This window comes from Corythoichthys intestinalis, chromosome 12, assembly GCF_030265065.1.
Source record: "Corythoichthys intestinalis isolate RoL2023-P3 chromosome 12, ASM3026506v1, whole genome shotgun sequence".
Classification (NCBI taxonomy): domain Eukaryota; kingdom Metazoa; phylum Chordata; class Actinopteri; order Syngnathiformes; family Syngnathidae; genus Corythoichthys; species Corythoichthys intestinalis.
In genome coordinates this window covers 35360996-35380125 of record NC_080406.1, presented here as the reverse complement: position 1 = coordinate 35380125, position 19130 = coordinate 35360996, and the positions used below count along the sequence as shown (strand labels likewise).

The 19130-nt window shown below is 39.7% G+C and overlaps 1 protein-coding gene across 3 annotated transcripts in view; it reads left to right on the top strand.

Moving 5' to 3' along the window:
* Positions 1-19130, top strand: part of uggt2 (UDP-glucose glycoprotein glucosyltransferase 2) — a 78991-nt gene that overhangs the window by 7563 nt on the left and 52298 nt on the right. For all 3 annotated transcript variants that reach the window (XM_057853540.1, XM_057853538.1, XM_057853539.1), the window contains exons 7-21: positions 6343-6439; positions 6517-6589; positions 6685-6785; positions 6858-6957; positions 7177-7237; positions 7470-7561; positions 8810-8960; positions 9605-9724; positions 9807-9892; positions 10007-10142; positions 14959-15090; positions 15183-15347; positions 17001-17124; positions 17215-17313; positions 17799-17893. In XM_057853540.1, coding sequence (XP_057709523.1) covers positions 6343-6439; positions 6517-6589; positions 6685-6785; positions 6858-6957; positions 7177-7237; positions 7470-7561; positions 8810-8960; positions 9605-9724; positions 9807-9892; positions 10007-10142; positions 14959-15090; positions 15183-15347; positions 17001-17124; positions 17215-17313; positions 17799-17893 — 1632 coding nt within the window. The remainder of the gene's footprint in view (positions 1-6342; positions 6440-6516; positions 6590-6684; positions 6786-6857; positions 6958-7176; positions 7238-7469; positions 7562-8809; positions 8961-9604; positions 9725-9806; positions 9893-10006; positions 10143-14958; positions 15091-15182; positions 15348-17000; positions 17125-17214; positions 17314-17798; positions 17894-19130) is intronic.

Here is a 19130-nt window from a genome sequence, read left to right as displayed (position 1 = left end):
TCACATTTAGTTTGGTGTGCCCCTGACTGTTGAAGTGAGAGAAAACACCATGGTGAGATCAAAGGAGCTGTCTGAGGCCTTCAGAAAGAAGACTAGACGTTTATGAGTCTGGTAAGGGATTTCAAAAGATCTCATAAGAATATAAAATCAGCCATTCCATTGTCTGGAAAATAGTCTACAAGTGAAGGGCATTCAAAACAACTGCCTGGACGTCCACGCAAGTTCACTCTGAAAGCAGACTGCAAGATGCTAAAAGAAGTCTCCAAACCCCTAAAATGTCATCACTGGACCTACAGCAGACTCCTGCTACTGTTGATGTGGAAGTGCATGCCTCTACAATCAGAAAGAGACTTCACAAGTTTAACCTTCGTGGGCAGTGTGCAAGGAGGAAACCTTTGCTCTCCAAGAAGAACATGAAGGCCAGACTGAAGTTTGCCAGAGTGAACTCTCTTCAGACCGATGTCAAAGACAGGTAGATGGCTACAAAAAGCGTCTCAATGAAGTTATTTCAGCCAAAGGGGGTAACACTAGCTATTAGGTGGTAGGGGGTCCTAACTTTTTCTCTGTTAGAATATGCATTTTCGTTGATTTATTTGGTTTAATGAGTAAAACAATGTTAATGGTTGTCGTTTACCTGCAATTAAATCACTTTCTTTACAAGAGATAAAGAAAAACAAGATCAGACATTGATATGTGAACATTTCTGAATAATGAACTGAATATTTAATGGGGTATCCTAATTTTTTCACATGACTACGCATGTATACCTGGCAAACGACTCCCTCTAGTGCGTTCACAGCCCATCTGAAATCATAAAAAAAAAACCACCTTAATGTTATCATCACTTGTTAAAATAATGGAACACGCCATCCCAGAGGTATCATGGAACCTGATGACATTTTCCAACATACCCAAAATAATGAAATCAATGTGAATTCTGTCATTCAGATTGATTGCAACTATTTTTAAAAGTCAAACTTCTCTTCAAGTGAGTGGATTTGAAATGCCCACTTTGTATTTACTATACAATCGGGCTTGGGGATCTGGTCCCCCATCCAAAATTATTAAAAAAAAAAAAAAATCCTATTGTCTGATCTCAATTCTTCTCACAATTTTTTAAAAACCATGGTTTTATGTGTTTTTTTTTTTTTTTTAACTGGCAGTTTTTACACAATTTCATCTACACTGTATTGTGTTAGCGGGCGCTCAAGATATTAAATGTATTTTTGTGCAAAATATGTGTAATTTTCAATATGTGCGCTTAGCTTTATAGTTTATCTCAACCAGTTTGCAATAAATTGCTTGAAAACCATGAACAGTGGACACGTTTTAAGGGGCTGTTCAAAATTTGTTAATATTTATTTATTTTTTCCGATCATAAAACCGACCAGCTACTAAACACCCACTCTACAATAAATGGTCTATGGCATCCATTAAAGACAAGGCTAGTTATGCCTCCTTTTCCTCCTTTTATTTTCTCTTTGTTATACCGACAAATACACTAACCTTTAACAGAACCAATTACGGGAAAAAAAGTTTTCTTTATGTTACAAGGTCATAACATGATTGTGAGCTCATTCATACTCATTCTTACATTATGTGTTTATATTCATTTAAGAGTTTAAGGGAAAAAAATAACTTGTATTGGCCTTGTGTTGTCCCAATGGGAAAAAAGTAACAAGAAAGCAACACTTCCTCCAGCCATGCTTAAGAAAGGCCAGGGGTTGAGCTGCCTTTTAAATGGTGTAACGCTTTGAATCTGACACTGGTGTCAAGGTGACTGTCCTGTTTGTGTAAATATACTTTGTGTTCCCAGTGGAGAAATATTTTCTGTGCTCTGCCTGATTGATGGGGTTGAAATGCCTTTCTAGATTACACCAAATACTTACACTTTCGAGAGGTCACAGCCATTCAGATGTGGTCAACTGTTTTTTAAGGCCAGGTTTGAAAGTGTTGCGACTTACTCAGAAAGACTGGCCAGTGAAGCGTTTTACTTGCTCAATTGAAGAGTGGCATAATTTGCCTGCATCTCAGTGTAGGTTCTAGCTAACATTTCCAAGGATTGACCAAATACACATTTCCTATTCCTCCATTACAGCACCAAGATAGTTATATACCAGCACTTTTTATTTTTGAAATATCTTCACAGTGTTCCGAGGTAGTCACAATATTTTTGTTCAGAGTTTCAAATTTTTGACTTTCATGATATTTGTAAGAAGTATCCATAAAATGGTCTATACTGTACTTTATATGCAATAGTGTTATGGATCCATAGTGTTTTTTTTTAATTCAGCTGAATTCAAGGCGTCAGCACCATAAACTGCATTGTGAAGTAGTCATTGGCCCATATGAAGCGTTTCTCCATTTAGTATGGGAATTTGAAATGAATTGTCTTTAATACTCGTGTGTTGGTAGTACCTCTTTAAAGCGGAAATGTGAACTTAGGTTGGGCAACCATGTTTTTGAATAATATCAATGGCTAAACAATTATAAGCATATTTTCATTATTTTTTTTGACGCAACCCTTCCAGATTCTTTGTTTAACCCATAGCAATGCCCTTGACAACGAAAATGCTTTTCTTCGGCAATCTTCAGAAATCTTCGGAAATTACGTCACACCGGGAAGTGCAAGGGAAGTCCGCCATAGAACAGTATTGTTTGTTGCATTGCTTCTCGGTAAGATGCCATGGCGGTGTGTGGCGATGTTTTGTTCTCACTGAAACGAAAAGTTGTATGAGTGGCCAAAGGATAGCAGGGCACATAAATGGACATCTTTCGTTCGCACGAAGCGAATGAATTTCACGCCATCATCGAGTAGTGTTCTCTGCTGCAAACACTTCGAAGATGCCTGCTTCCTTAACCGGTCTGCTTGTGATCAAGGATTTGCCAAAAAGTAAGTGCGATTTTTGGATAGATGACTGATGACTTTGTCAAAGCAGAGCTGCCAACTGTTGTGGAATGAACAGTATAAGCTAGCGATGTTAGCCGAAAGTTAACTCGGGGCAATCCCCGATCAAAGTTGTTGTTGCGTTCGCTAGGTTAAGCGTGTTTAAATTGTGCGTCATCTGCGATCTTGTCCGAAAGGGTTAATCCACTGTCAATCGGGAAAGGAGTGTGGACGTGCATATAAGCGGGTTGGCGTCGGGGTAATTCACGGTCACGTTGCCGTAAGAGACACACACCGCCGGTGAGTTTGTGCACATTTATTTGTATTTGTATTATGTATTTCCACCTTTATGCTTCAAGCATTGCATTGCATTTGTACGGTTGGGCGTTTCTTTCACGGTGATCGCTTGATTGCCTTCTAGTTTGTGTTTTACGTACGAGAGCCGCTGACAGGTGAAAACAACTAGCACGTTGGTTATAATGTCTGGCAGCGAATCAGCGAGCGCGCAGGCCACGCAGTGAATCATGGGAAATGTAGTCTCAGGACAACACTGAAGTGGTGCTTTGTAATTTGTCCGCTGGTGTGAAAAAACTACATTTCCTCATGCCATTAGACGCCACTTCCTGCAGAGAGCCCCAAGCTAATGTTAGCTCCATGTGTTAATAAAGAAACAAAGATGTCAGCACGTCGTGTGTTCGATACATTTGTAAACAAAAAGCTCATAACAACACTATGCACGATCCGTTTAAGAGACGCTGGAGTAGTAGGAGGCGAGGAGATCAGCGAGAAGCAAAACTTCGCGGTCGAATGTGGCGGCAGTCCGCTATTATTTTGTTTTCTTATTGTTGCCACAATAAAGTGGAGAAAGCCATCAACGACTCATCTCCTTCTTCCCCCCCAATGTTTTTATATTATTATTTTATATGCACGAGAGCTGCCGGATCTGCCAAAATGAACATGAAGTCTGATTATTATATATTTTTTTGACAATGTCATCAGATAGACAAAACCATAAAATTATGTGCAAATGCCTGCATCTTCAAATCATGAAAATAATGACAGCCTATATTTTACCAATCTTGTAATCTCGATGGGTCTTGTATCCATTCCATGTCAGGTAGTCTAGGCACATTGTTTGCATCCTGATTAGCGTCTGGCTAATACATGTTAGGTCCAACATAAAATTCCAACCTCCTCTTCTTCCTCCCAACTCTTCAAAAACTTGGATCTCCTCCCTTGCGCTTGATCTATCGCTTATATCACTGTTTGAATCATTGTTTGAAGAGCTTTGTATGGCGGCCGTATGTATGGAGCTGCCATCGCTGTTCCCGATGTGACGTATCACTTCCGGATTCGTCCCCTTTCAGGCTCGAACTTCGGAAACGCGATTATTTTGTCAAATATACAACATATAAATTATTTTTTCATGCTTTATTGGTTGGACAATGTTTAATTACTTTAATTGTGACACTATTTGGCATGTTATGAAATTACTTCACATTTCTGCTCTCTTTAAAATGAACCAAAAGGCAGTAACGCTTGTTTCGAGCTTTCAGTGACTCGTTGGCCGCCTATCTACAAAGTCCGTCATATAATGAGAGAGTTGCATTTATTTTTAGCTGCACAATTAAAATGCAACTACTTTAGATAGCCTTACAGACTCAGTCTGTTTTGCCTTAAGCTAAATTGGACCTTATTGCCTTTATTGTTTATATTCTATATTGGTTAGTCATAGGCAAGAGCAGTTCTGGAGAGGTTTGAAGAAATTCTGGTCCATCATCTGGCTTTTGAGGTGGGCTTGCAGTTAATCATCAACACTGTATAAGTGGGGATAGGGTGCAGCTGACCTGAACTCGTGACTTTTGTTAGTTCGCAGAGAGACTACTTTGAAGAACTGAATTCCAATGACTTATTTTCCCATTAAGAAATAAGAGTCGACGGATTTGGTGGGTAGCATGGCTATCACAAGTGTTGAAACCACTAAGGTAGATAAACTCATTCGGTGCCATTAACAATGATGGATGTCAAATCCATTTTAACTGGGTGGGCTTGCATTGAGTAATAATGTTTCACTGTGCCCTTGACGATCAATTGATACTAGCCCACCAGTCCAAATGGATTGGGCCGCCGTCTCCGTCAATGCCAGCCAATGAGTTAAATAAGGAGGTGGTTGGTTTTCCCCTGAGGTCTTCATGGTGCTGGATGTATTGGAAGCTGTTCTGGATGACACGCCTAATACATCTGTTACAGCAGTGGTCTCTAACCCGGTCCTCAAAGGCCCGCTGTGGTCGTGGTTTTTGTCCCTGCCCATCCAGCACAGATAGTTAAACCAATTAGGTTTCTGATAAAACAAGCAGCACCTGACTGCAAACAGCTGTTTTCACTTGTAAAACACCAGATTGGTGAAAACGTGTTGTCATTTGCCTGGTTGGGATTAAATCCTGCACCCACAGCGAGCATTTGAGGACCGGGTTGGATACCACTGTGTTACATTGTCTCCGGATTGTCAGACCAGGGTGATGGCGTTTGTAGGAAGCGGGACCAGAGGATATGTTCAAATTGCAAGGGGATCACTCTTTAGCCTTGCTGACAAGGTCTATCCAGAGGCTCTGGGGGCAAGGGTCTGTTGAAAAGATTTAGAAGAAGCAGTGTGGTTTTCCTCCTGGCTGTAGAAAAATATACGAGATCTATACCATCGACAGAGTCCTCGAGGAACCCCTGATATGCACAATACCACACTGCCAGTGGTACGCATATGTTATCGGTTTACATTTAGAGTTGGACTTTGCTAAGGCTTCCCTGTCTGTCCATAATATTTATGGAAAGATTTTCTAGGCACAGCCAGGTGGTCGTGTTTAGTGACCTCGGTGTCTGCTTTTTGTAGATGATGTGGTTATGTTGGCTTCATTTAGCCATGATATTCAATTCTTACTGGAGCAATTCACAGCCTAATGTGAAGCTGTTGGGATCAGAATCAGGACCTTCAAATCTGAAACTATGATCTTTGCTCAGAAAAGGGTGAATACTCTCTCCAAGTAAAGAAGAAGATCCTGCCCCAATGAGGGCGTTTACATAACTTCCCGAGTGATGGAAGAACAGAGCAGGAGGTTGACAGGCAATTGGTGCTGTGTTGGTAGTGATGCAGATGCTGCATCGGTCGGTCATAGTGAAGAAGGAGTTGAGCTGAAGGGCAAGGCTCTTGATTTACCTGTTAATGGTCACGAGCTATTTGTCTTGACTGAAAGAACAAGATCACAGGAACAAGCAACCAAAATGAGTTTCCTCCACAGGGTGTGCAGACTATCATTTTGAAATTTAGTGGGAAGGTCATTCTTTTTAAAAGGGCCAAGATAAGGGTTATTACCTCATAGTTCTTTAATGCTTCTACCGACAAATGAGACAAGAAGTCATGGATCTGTCTAAATTGCTAAAACCACCTCTTATCATTTAAACAGACTCCACAGAAGCAGAAGATGCTTCTATCTGGCTATGGAGTTGAGTTAGCAATCAAAAGCACAGAGTATAAGGCAGTGGACGACACTCAAGTGAAAGGTTTGTCTGCAATTAATCAAATATTTAGTGATAAACTTTGTGTCCATAACAATAATACACAGTTTTTTTATTTATAGATTCAAAGACAATCATAAACGCAGAGGAAAATGATAACGATGAAGTCCAAGGATTCCTTTTTGGAACTTTGAAGTAAGGAATTCACTTGTACTGTATACCATGTGTCGGCTACACAGACACTCTATGATGCTATCAACCAATAACTTTTAATTTTTTAATATCTCAAGGAAATCTCATCCGGAACTCAAGGAACAACTCGGTGAACTTCGTAAGCATTTACTGGAAAGTACCAACAACATGGCTCCCCTTAAAGTGTGGGAGCTGCAAGGTATGCTGTCGCACTGGTCCCTCATTAACTGCTCTACTCTCTAACTCTGTTTCAATTATTTGTTCCGTGTAGACCTAAGCTTCCAAGCGGCTGCCCGGGTCCTGTCAGTGCCTAAGTTTGACGCTTTGAAACTCTTGCGAGACCTCAGTCAAAATTTTCCAAGCAAGGCAAGGTTAGAAAATTCAACAGACTTGAATTAGGTTTACATATTTGCCTTAAAACACCAGAAAGACCCAAGTCCCTCTTGTTGGTTTTCAAGGGATTTACGTAGACTTTTTGAGGGTGTACAGCTTTTTCCTAGATTAAAACTGTCATTTTACTGCCGGCTGCGGGTGTGATAAAGGCTGATGGTGAGCGCATGTTTTACTGTACTGCTTTACTATTCCCACAGATCACTGACAAGAGTGGCTGTAAAGCACGAGATGAGAAAAGAAATTGAGGAGAACCAAAAGGTGCGCTATCGTAATCTGTGTCCAAACATGACAATGCCATAAAAGACTTCACAAGTTAGACGATGATTCTCTGATCTGTATCTCAAATAACTTCCTCGACAACATCAGCAATTTTTCTTTCGACTTTTGTCCTTGATTTTGCACAGGCTTTTATGTAGCTTTTCTTTTTGGGATAAAAATGAAAAAAAAAAAAACCTGGCTGTCAGGCAACTCTTTGTGCTTGTTCTTTTAGCATCTAGGTGAGACCATTGGTGTTCACCCAGGAGATGGTGAGCTTTTTATAAATGGTCTACACATTGATCTGGATGTTCACAACCCTTTCAGGTAGGATTGCAACCAATGGTCATTGTTTTATGTCTACTTATGCTCAACTGGAAACATCTGAACCTTAAAACTGATACTGCTGCCAGCTGATCACAAATTTAACAGGGACCTTCAGAATTTTTGATGTTAGACTCGATTTTTGAGTTGGCGGTGGTTTAATTTGTCAGTGGAGTTTGTTTCAACAAATTCTGTGCAGTTTGTTAGTTATTTGTTAGTTGTAGGGTTTCGGAGTGACTAAGCTTGCGCAAGTCAATGGTGCTTGCTAGCATGCCAAAAGAAAACAACCGGCGATGACCGATGCAATCAAAAGTGTTGGCTTTGTTTTCAGGTTGAAGTTATTAAAACGTACCATTGCATGTCAATAATTGTAGTATGAACAGCAATATTTCTAATCCAGCAGCTCTGCAGGGAATAGGCTGTCTAGGTAAGCAGGGCGGAGTGATATTTCATTGATTTTTTCACAAGGACGAGCGGAGATTTCAAAAGGAGTGTAAAGCTGCTGTATAACCAGGCGCTATGGTGGGAGTTGTCGGCTCTGTTGGTCCTTTTGATGAGCTTGTAGAACAGTGGAGCTCGTACACGGAGCGGTTTGGCTATTTAGTTGAAGCGCACCAAATTTCGTGGAAGCTAACGAAATAGTGGAAGAGAAAATGGTGCCCACGTTTTTGAGCGTTATTGGGACAAAGGCTTTCAATTTACTAAGAAACTTGCTTCAACCTGATAAAGACAAAGTGGTGCCCACGTTTTTGAGCGTTATTGGGCCAAAGACTTTGAATTTACTGAGAAACTTGCTTCAACCTGATAAACCTAGCAGCAGAACGTACAGGGAGATTGTGGATTTTCTTAATGAGTCTTCTAAAACATCACCAAACTCACAATGTTCAGCAAGCTTCAGCACCGCTGCTACAAACATAGTGACAGATTCCCACGCAGTTTTGTGTGACGTTGTTTTGGCCGCATCGGTATTTCGCACAATGATCTGCATTTTTGAATTTATTTGACTATGTTAGATCTGTTAATATCGTTTTTTTATCGGGATGCTAGCAAGCACCATTGACTCATGTTAGCTTAGCCACTTCGGAGCCCTGCAACTAACAAATAACCAACAAACTGCACGGAATTTGTTAAAAAGCTAGTCTATCGACTAATTATACCCCTGCTTCCTCAGAAATTAAGCCTAATATCAAAATTCTGAACTTCCCCTCCAAGGAAATTTATATCCCATTTTATGTCTGCCTTTTTGGATAGCATTTTGGAGATCCTTAGAAGTGAGGCCAGGGTCTTGGAAGGTCTTCACAACCTGGGTGTAAAAGGAGAGCATCAGAGCACGCTGCTGAGATTGCCTGTGAACCATGTGGCAGACAGCTACGCCTTAGATATCAGACATCCTGCTATAATGGTGCGTTGTGGTGACTCATCAGTCCTGGACTGCACGGCGGGTAACAATAGGAACTCAATCATCTGCTGAGAAATCATTTTAAATTAGAATCTTTTCACTTCAGGACTTGTAAAGCATATCCAAATTTAACCAAGAACATTAAAAACTACTCATCCTTTTGATGGAGGCGTCGGGTTTAAGAAAGTGGAAAGGGCAGGTTGGCAATAGCAAGTCGACTTCATGCATCCTGCTTTCAATTGACTTTACAACTGTAAAAAGAAGGGAGCCAATGCAGAGTAAAACATATGACAAACATGTTCAGATGTGTTTTGCTTAGTAACAAAGAGTATGTATTCTTCCTATCCACAAGTGTCATCGGAATGGAAGAAGAATGATGAAAAAAAAAGCCCCATGGATAAGGGAGCTAAGTGCAAAAGCGTCCAGAAAAAAAATAAAGAAAAGGGTTTACTGTTGTTTCCATGTCACATCCAGTGTTCAGATAATTATAAATTCGCTCAACATGGTGTTCGCCTTAATTATTCTGCTTTATTCTTTTTCCATTAACGCACTATTCATGAAAGTACCATACTTTGATAAGTGCTGGCATCTTACAAAAATTCTTGCTGTAATGTTATGAGTGATGTATTTTTTTGTGTCACTCTCAGTGGATGAATGACATTGAGAATGACCCAATGTACAGCAGCTGGCCAGCAGGTGTCCAGGAGCTGCTGAGAACCACTTTTCCAGGAGTCATTCGACAGATCCGACGGAATTTCTTTAACTTGGTGAGGCCGAGTACCCAAAATTAGTAACATTGGTGACTTCCTGATTGTTGGAGGAAAACAATATGTTTGTGAATTTTTGTAGGTGCTTTTCTTCGATCCAGAAGAGGAGAAAAGTGTTGAGCTGGTGAAACTCGTGGGACTCTTTTACAAACACAAGATCCCCCTGAGGTCGGTGCATCTGCTGCCGCTTTATGCTCCACTTTGGGCATTTATAATGTTCACCCAGGCACTGTTTCTCATTTCATCTGCAAATTGAATACTTGTTTTGCTCACTTTGGCCAGAATTGGATATGTGTTTGTTGTCAACGCCGAAGATGAGATTGATGGCTTCTCGGATGCGGGGGTTGCCTTTTACCGACTCCTGAATTACATCGCGGACGAGTATGATTTATCCCAGGCCCTGATCTCCATGGCCTCAGTAAGTAAATCGTGTAAATAAATCTTTGTTGTTCTCTTTGCAGTTCTTACTGATTACTAGGGATGTCCTGATCGCATGGTTTGCATGAGTTGCACCAGAGTCCGAGTCGCCTGATTTTGAGAATCTGCTGATACCGAGTCCTGATCCAATCCCTAAAAAATTTCGAAAACTATATATTTTTTTTTTTAACCAAAGTTTCAAACATGTTACAGTACTGTACTCCCTCTTCCGCTTTTTCCGGGTGTTTGGCGGAGTATATAACGTATATATTTTCTTTCTTTTGGCAATGCCATTGTATTTCTGAATTATATTACTTTTAGCCCTTAAAAAATGTACAGTGGTACCTCGACATACGATCGCTTCGACACACGATCTTTTCGACATCCAACGTAAAATTTGCCTCGCCATTTGTTTCTACATCCGGCGACATGCTCAAAACACGACGACATGACAGCGCCGCAGATGGACGCATGGCGGATTTTCTTGTGAGAGAAATAAACACAGATTCAAAGAAGGTTAGTGGAGGTGGTGAAACAAGAAAAAGCTTACCATTGAAATGAAGATGGAAATAATAGAAAAATATGAGCGGGGCGCACATCCGTAAACTGGCTCAACAGTCTGCCATAGAATGTCGACGGTTTCCTCAGTCCTCCTCCGACCTCTGTTAGCCGGTCTTAAGTTGACAATTATTATTGTGGTCACAACGCCAAGGAGATGGCCAGCTTTGTCAGGTTTTTATCATTTATTTTAGTACTAGTGTAACACAACACGCTTACTGTCTACCGCAGTTGACAGTGTTCTTAACAAAACATTAAAAGAGAAATCAAATCTCAACCGCACGTCTCCCTCTCTCTGTCACGTCAGCGACGCTTTGCGTTCCGGTACAGCACGCAAAACGTGTCCGCCACATTAGGACCTGATTCGTTACATAATTAAAGGAATTATTGTTATTATTATTATTATTATTTGATTATTCTGGTTTTTATTAATCATTTATTTGTTTTCCTATGTGTAAGTGCCATTTGTAATAGTACCAGCAGTATTTATTAAGGATTTAGTGTAGGTTTTCGGGCTGTGGAGCGAATTAATGAAATTATAAAAATCCTGCTCGACATACAACCATTTCGACCTACAAAGTTCTGGAACAAATTAACTTTGTATGTAGAGGTACCACTGTATATATACATATGTGTATATACTGGACTGTCTCAGGAAATTAGAATACACAATATTCTAATTTTTTGAGACAGTCCTGTGTATATATACAGGACTGTCTCAGGAAATTAGAATACACAATATTCTAATTTCCTGAGACAGTCAGGAAATTAGAATACACAATATTCTAATTTCCTGAGACAGTCAGGAAATTAGAATATTGTGTATTCTAATTTCCTGAGACAGTCCTGTATATATACACAGGACTGTCTCAAAAAATTAGAATATTGTGTATTCTAATTTCCTGAGACAGTCCAGTATATCTATATCTATATATATATATATATATATATATATATATATATATTAGGCCTGAACGATATTGGAAAAAACTATTGTTGCAATTTTTTTGAGGTTTGCAATATATTGCGATATTATATTGCGATATTATATATATTTTTTTAAAATCTTTTTTAAAGAAATTTTCACTAGATGACTTGAATAGCTGTTTGGAAATACTTTACTTGACACACCGTGACCACAGTGTATTCATATAATACCGTTTCATTTGTGAATGATGAAGATTGCTTTATGAAGGGATCCAGGAAGCCATGTCTGCACAAAATAGATCATTTATTGAACACAATATTTTACACTTCAACAGCAGCAAATACATTAAATGATAAATAAAAGAGCAGGTGCATTAGTCCCCTAAGTTTTTGACAAAATATAACAATAAATAAAAACTTCTGTAAAATAACAACAAAGTTGTAAACATATTTGAACAAAAATATTAAATATGACAAATAAAAGAGTTGTTCACAAACTAAAACAATAAATAAAAACCTCAGTAAAACAACAGAGTTGTCAACATATTTGAACTTAAATATTAAATCTGACTAATAAAAGTGCAAGTGCATTAGTGCCCTGTGGCCTATACTACGAACCGAGTTCAACCTCCCCAGAAGTAATCCAGTTTACCATCGGGTAACTGGAGTTGACAAAACCTGGTTGTCTAGTTTGTGGTCAATCGGTGCTACGACGCTGATTATGAGGTTGATTAGTCGAACCTGTGTCAACCCAGTCAGAGTTACTGCGCGTTCACATAAAAGGGGGCGGTGACCAGAGTCAAACACTACTTGTGACGATGGCACGGGCACCTTACTTCACGGAGGAGGAATGCGCGATGATCATGCGGAATTATGAGGAATTAAAATCCACCCTCGCCGCGAAATCCAACACCGCTTCGGCGAGTAGAGCGCAACGGGCCTGTTGACAGTGAATTTACAGATCGTGTGATTTGTGAATGCGTCAATATGCCAGTTTACTTATGTCCATGAAAAGAAATAAAGCCTGCTGTCAGGACAATAAAATAAGATTTGGTACATTAACAGTAAGAAATACTGTAATTGTCACGCATCACCACACGAAACAGGAGGATTGTCCCCTTGACTGTACGAATACGTATGTTCTTTTTTATAGTTTGGGCCTAAAAAATCCAGCCCGACCCGAGTCCGATCAATAAACTTGATTTGCAGGCCCGAGCCTGACAACCCCCCCCCCAAAAAAAAAGTTATATTTGTGAGGACTCAGGAGAAGGAAATACGGGGATGCCATGCGTTGTTGCGTAAATAAAAGCCCGTCTTTTGTAACGATTTTTCACAGTTAAACAAGACTGTAAGATGCATATTCAATAAACATTTATATCTTTTATATTTGTGCGTCTGTCCTATCAGTGGATTTGACATTTAATTTAATCTCCTCGAGTTGGCAGAAAAAACGCAAGTTTTCTCAATGTTTAAATAGTCTACATATTTCTATGATTATTATAAATGCATCGATTTGAAGCGTTTCCATACCCCACTCCGAATCGCACGGCATACAGTGTTCTTACGCAGATATTCAGCATCACCGATGGAATACATATATTGTCCCTGGCGAAAGAGCGCACGGACAGGCACACACAATCTGCGCGGTTGTGAGGGCTTGACTTCGGCGGGTTACATTAGTTATGTCCGACTCGATCAGCTGGCACACGTAGCGTAGTCCCTCAGCTGAAAATCTATATCTTTCGTGGAGTACATCGTCCGGGTACGCCAGCGGATTCTGGCGGTCCCGAAATACCCGTGCCCTCCGGAGAGAGCCCCTCACAATCCGCGCGCCAATGTCGTATGGGTCGTCCAAGTACGCTGTCATTGTCAGGAGGACACGTCCGCGGAGGAGTGCTGTTTAAATAGAGCGTGGTTAATTGGAATCCTGATGTTAAGCAAGATCTAACTCTGACACGACCAGGTTTGGTGTGTGGCGTGTGTTGCCATGGCAACACTTCTCGGTTCCAACATATCCACCTTTCGTAGTCTCGCATAGCCGCAAATTTACGTCGCACGTGATAAAGTTACTCTCGAAGTTACCCTGCTAAGCCAGAAAACCGGCTTCGTAGCATAGGCCACTGAGCTGTTTACACAAAATATTACAATATAAAACTGCAAAACGGCAACAAAGTTGTAAAAATATTTAAACAAAAATATTAAGTGTCAAAACTTTATGTGCAGCAGTACTATATATAGTTATTTGAAAAATACGATTTACAATAAATTTAAATATAAAAGAAACAAACTCAATTGAACTTGTAAATAATTGACCTGAATAACTGCAAATAACTGATGAATAACAGAACCAAATTTCCTGCCTGCCTGATAGCTGTCACATGAATAAAAAGAAGAAAAGACATTCTTCCAGCTGTGTTATGTATTTGTCTGCATATCGTCCACCTTCCTTGCTCAGCAATTCTCAACTGGGTCTCATAGGTTTTTGGCCAAGACTACTAGTTTATCCACTATTGCAGGCTTGAGACAAGAACGTTGGCACGTAACAATGTGCCCACCTGTACTAAAAAGCCTCTGATGGGAAGGTCTTAGCAGGAATGCATAGATACCTGCGTTTTAAATGGTCCCACATGTTCGACAGATTACTTCTTGTTGATGCAACCATGGCGAGGCACTGTTGACAGGGCTGTTTTTTGTCCCTTATAGTCTTTTTCTTGCCAAAATACTTCCAAAACTCGTTTTGGAGACGGTCTTGCCTCGTTTCCTTGCTTCAACGTGTTGCTTTCTTGCTTTCACTTTGAGAACGGCCCCTCCTCCCTCCGCTCTGCTGTTCGGCCCCTCCTCCCTCCACTCCGCTGCCGCGGGGGGAGGGGGAGGAGCCGATGACTTGCTGGAGGGAAAGAGAAGCTGTGCGCTCTCCTTCCCTCTCCTTCCTCAAAACAAACGTTTGTGGATTAAAAAAAATGAAATGAAAAAACTATCGCACGTCCTTGCGATAGGACTATTGCGCATGCGCACATCGCGATGGCGATGTTTAAACGATATATCGTTCAGGCCTAATATATATATATATATACATATATATATATAATTATTATTATTATTATTATTTGTTTTTTAAATTAAAAAAAATCTGATCCTTTTCACTCGATTCCCATCCTCTGAAAAATGGCCCGATCGCACGATTTCCGATCACGTGATGGGATCAGGAACATCCCTACTGAATACCTCAAGTACTGTTGTTTTTTTACACTTGCATTTTGGAGGTCACTGGGCCTTCATGTTTTAGCGACTGGAATAGAGTTTAATCTCAACAAATTTATCATTCAATGCAGTTGTACAACAGAGTCAATGAAGGAGAAACATTGACAATTGACACAATCACTGCTTTCCTGAAGAGCAAATTCCCTAATGCCAACGCTGAACGCATCTTTGGTGCCGAATCAGAGTATGATGACAAAAGAAAGGTGTGAACACATATTAAAAAGTTTTGTTTTAATCTCATGTAGTTCTTGGTTTTTGAAAGTAATTATTGCAATCAGTTGTTCATGTGCGCCAGGATGGCATCCTCTTTTACAAAAGGAGCGGCTTGGGTGACCTTCCACTTGCGTTATTTAACGGTGTTCCCCTGAGCCCTGATGACATGGAACCGGATGAGCTGGAGAGCATCATCCTTCAGCGCATAATGGACTATACCACTGACTTCCAGAAAGCTGTTTTCAAGGTACTCTGACTTCACTGTATGTCATCCTCCCAGCGGACCTTTATATAAATCCACCAAAATAAAACAAAATCAAGCACTGATGTACTGTACTGAGCGTAGCTGGCACATTTCTGGCGAACAAATTCTCTTCCCACAATGGTACTGTCTTTTGTATTTGTCTGAGCGTTAGGAGACAACTCCCCATTGCGGTTAATCGTGTCCGTGTGTAAATACAATCAAGTAGGGGGGTTAAACTAATATTTACCGTGGGCCACACTGTAGTTATGGTTTACGTTCGGAGGGCCATTGCCTGCCACTATTAAGCTAGTAATTGATCATCAAATGAGCAGCAAGTCTGAGAGTCGATGACTTGTTTAGAGACATTGACCTAAAAATTGTCCATATACCATTTTTGAGTCCCTTTATAGAAAATAATGTTATATTTATTTTTGGTTCTTTTTATTATATTTTTTTAACATGTTTTTATTAAAAAGGGAATATATATACATTTTTAAATTCTTAGTCTTTTAAAATTAAAAAGTAATATTAATCATAATATTAATTAGTATGATTATTTTTCATAAAAAACAAAAAAACTTAAAAAAAAAAAAAATTACATTTAATGTAGCATTTAACATTTTCATTTTTACTAAGGGGCCGTTTACATGGTGACTCTCCCAGAAGACAAAGAATTTCATGTTAGCAAATGATAAGGTTCCGTCTCCATTCGAACAATGTCGCAATTCCGCATGAAAATGATGTATTATTCATACCAGGCCCTAGGGGGCAGTGCAGATTTACAAGGCGACAGCGAAGGATGCACTTTGACCTCCTCAGGCCGGAAGACAACATGCCTGCCCACTCCAAGCAATGGCATTTTCTCTTGTTCAAAAAGGCACAAAAATGGAAACATTCAACCTATTTAAATTAAAAATATTATAAAAACAGTAAATTAAAGCCGACATTCCGCCACATTTGCTGTTTTTAATATTTAGTAGCACCGTTGCGCACGCCCAATGTGATGTGCTTGAGTGATGATCGGCGTGGTCCCGCGACGCGGGAGCTTTTGATGCATGCGGAGCAAGCCCCTCCTCAAGCCCCCGCAATCGATTTCTTCCACTTTGGAGGCAGGATTCTAAGGTTTGCGTCTTTGCCTTCCGTCTTCGCCGACACCATACGAACGCGAGGCCACTCCGCAACACAGTCATTGCGTTGTGGTGTCGCAGAGTCGCCATCTAAACTGCCCCTAAGAAACAAAAATAAACGAAATATTCTCTTTGTAATTTTTTTTTTGTTTAATTACACAAAAACGCAATTTTTTTAAAAAACATCTATTTATTGATTTGTTTATTCATTTTAAAAAGGGAATGAAAAATAGTAAATATTCTTTGATCTATGTAGTCCGACAGAAATTTGATTTCATTTCAGCGAGAAACAATTAAATTGATTCACATGATTCACTTTCGGGGATCGCGTAAAAAAAATGTGGCGGGCTGAATATGGCCCCCGTGCCTTGAGTTTAACACATACAGTATGTAATAAAGGGAACCAGTTCAACTCCTGGCATAAAAAAAATCAAGCGAAGTGTAAGGAAAAGTTACGATATGCAATATTCTCACATGCTTGTTTTGAATACCTCGCAGTATGATGCAACAAGTTAACTACTGGTTGCAGGGTCATTTGACTGAGGGAACAGATGTGGTGGATTACCTCATGGAGCAACCCAATGTGGTACCAAGAATGAATCCACTCATTCTAAATGTAGACAGGAAATATCTGGACTTCACTTCCTCTCCAGGTGAACTCACCTCTTCATAAGTGTTCAGTTTGTATACTTTTCTTTTTTTTTTTTTTTTCATTATAATTATTATTTTTTGCTTGCTCATAGTTGTAAGTGACTGGGAGGACACAACTATGTTTTCATTCCTGGACACCAGAGACAAGACCGCTGTGATGGCGAAGAGAATTAAATACTTGACTAATCATGGTGAGAATGCATTTCGTGCACTATCTTTACCAAAGTATATTTTATAATATATATATATTTTATTTTTTCCAGTAAGTGAAACCTACAAAATGTGAAAGTTATGTACTTGGTTCCGCATGTCTGTTTGTCTGGATGTTTGTTTTCAAGCTCATCCAAGAATGCATACAAGCTTTTTTGTCAAACTTGCAGGAAATGTTTGCGACATAAAATGGAAGAGGTGATTAAATTTGGGGTAATGAGGTCAAAAGTCACATACGTCATAACATTAGCTTATTTAACTAAAATAATTAGGGTAGGGGATGTGATGACAGGAGAAAAATTGATAACATAGGGAAGGGAGCGCCCACTCTACTAAATATGGCGGTGCTTTGAATTTGGCTGCTCAGGCGAGTATTTGCCCTAGTTTGTTGCCTTTTTTTTGTCGATTTTCATGAGACTAGATGCCTTGTTGTCAATGTTGAGAGTTGTTTTCTCATTTTCCTCAGACAAAGACGGGATGAGTGCTGTTACGATGTGGATTGTCGGAGATTTTCAGAAAGTCTCTGGAAGAACGTTGTTGCTTGCTGCTCTTAAACATTTGGTGAGTACCATTGCTCTTCTAATATGTACCATAATTTGCAGACTGTAAGATGCTACCTTTTTTCCACTTCCCTGTGGCTTATAGTCCAGTGTGGTTTCTTTATGAATAAGTTTTCTTGTAAAATTTGGTGGGTGTGGCTTTCAGTCTGATACGCCTTATAGTCTTAATTTATGGTACTTTTAAAACCTATACAAAAAATAATGTAACACATTTGGCACTTTTTAACTCATTGGTTTCCACTTTCGGTGACGGTTCAAATAAATTGAATCTACCTAGTGGCAGACTAACTCTAAATTCACACTGCCTGCAGCTGCGACAAGGATGCGTGACAACTAAGACTTCTCAAAAAGAGAGAATACACGGACTCATGTGCAATTGTGCTATAACGTGTGACACTGCCTTATAAATATACTGGTTTGTCTTATAAAAAAAGATCTGAAGGGGTCATTAATAGGGCTGGGACGATCTGCTTTTGTCATGATCTGATCCGTATCCCGATACCTGTGTGGCAATCCGATACATATTGCGATACTTCAACTATGGCAACATATTACCTTTTAAATTTTATAAAAACACAGGCATGTACAGTGGGGCAAATAAGTATTTAGTCAACCACTAATTGTGCAAATTCTCCCACTTGAAAATATTAGAGAGGCCTGTAATTGTCAACATGGGTAAACCTCAACCATGAGGGACAGAATGTGGAAAAAAAAAACAGAAAATCACATTGTTGTATTTTTAAAGAATTTATCTGCAAATCATGGTAGAAAATAAGTATTTTGTCAAAACCAAAAGTTCATCTCAATACTTTGTTATGTACCCTTCTGTTACGTGCCAAAGATGGCTCGCGAAAGGCGTAACATAAAACAATCCACACAAATGTACAAGTGGACACAAATTTATTTACACAATAATCAAACTCGCAATGAATATGTACAAAATGCCGAGGAAGCGTGACTTCAGGGTAAGCACAGGCCAAAACAACAAACAAAAGGAATTACACTCAAACCCCACCCTCTAACTAAGCCCTGATCATGTAAAAGGAACAAAGAAAAGACTGCTTCTAACCTAACTTCCTACTCTATACAAAACAGGAGAAAACGGGTTGAACAGAAATGGCGACATACCCTTACTTGCTTCAGTGCCCTTATTTACAGTGGTGAACAAAAACGATCCAATAATGAATAAACACAAAAGACCTCACCGAAAAAGCGGGAGTGTATAAAACTAGCGATCA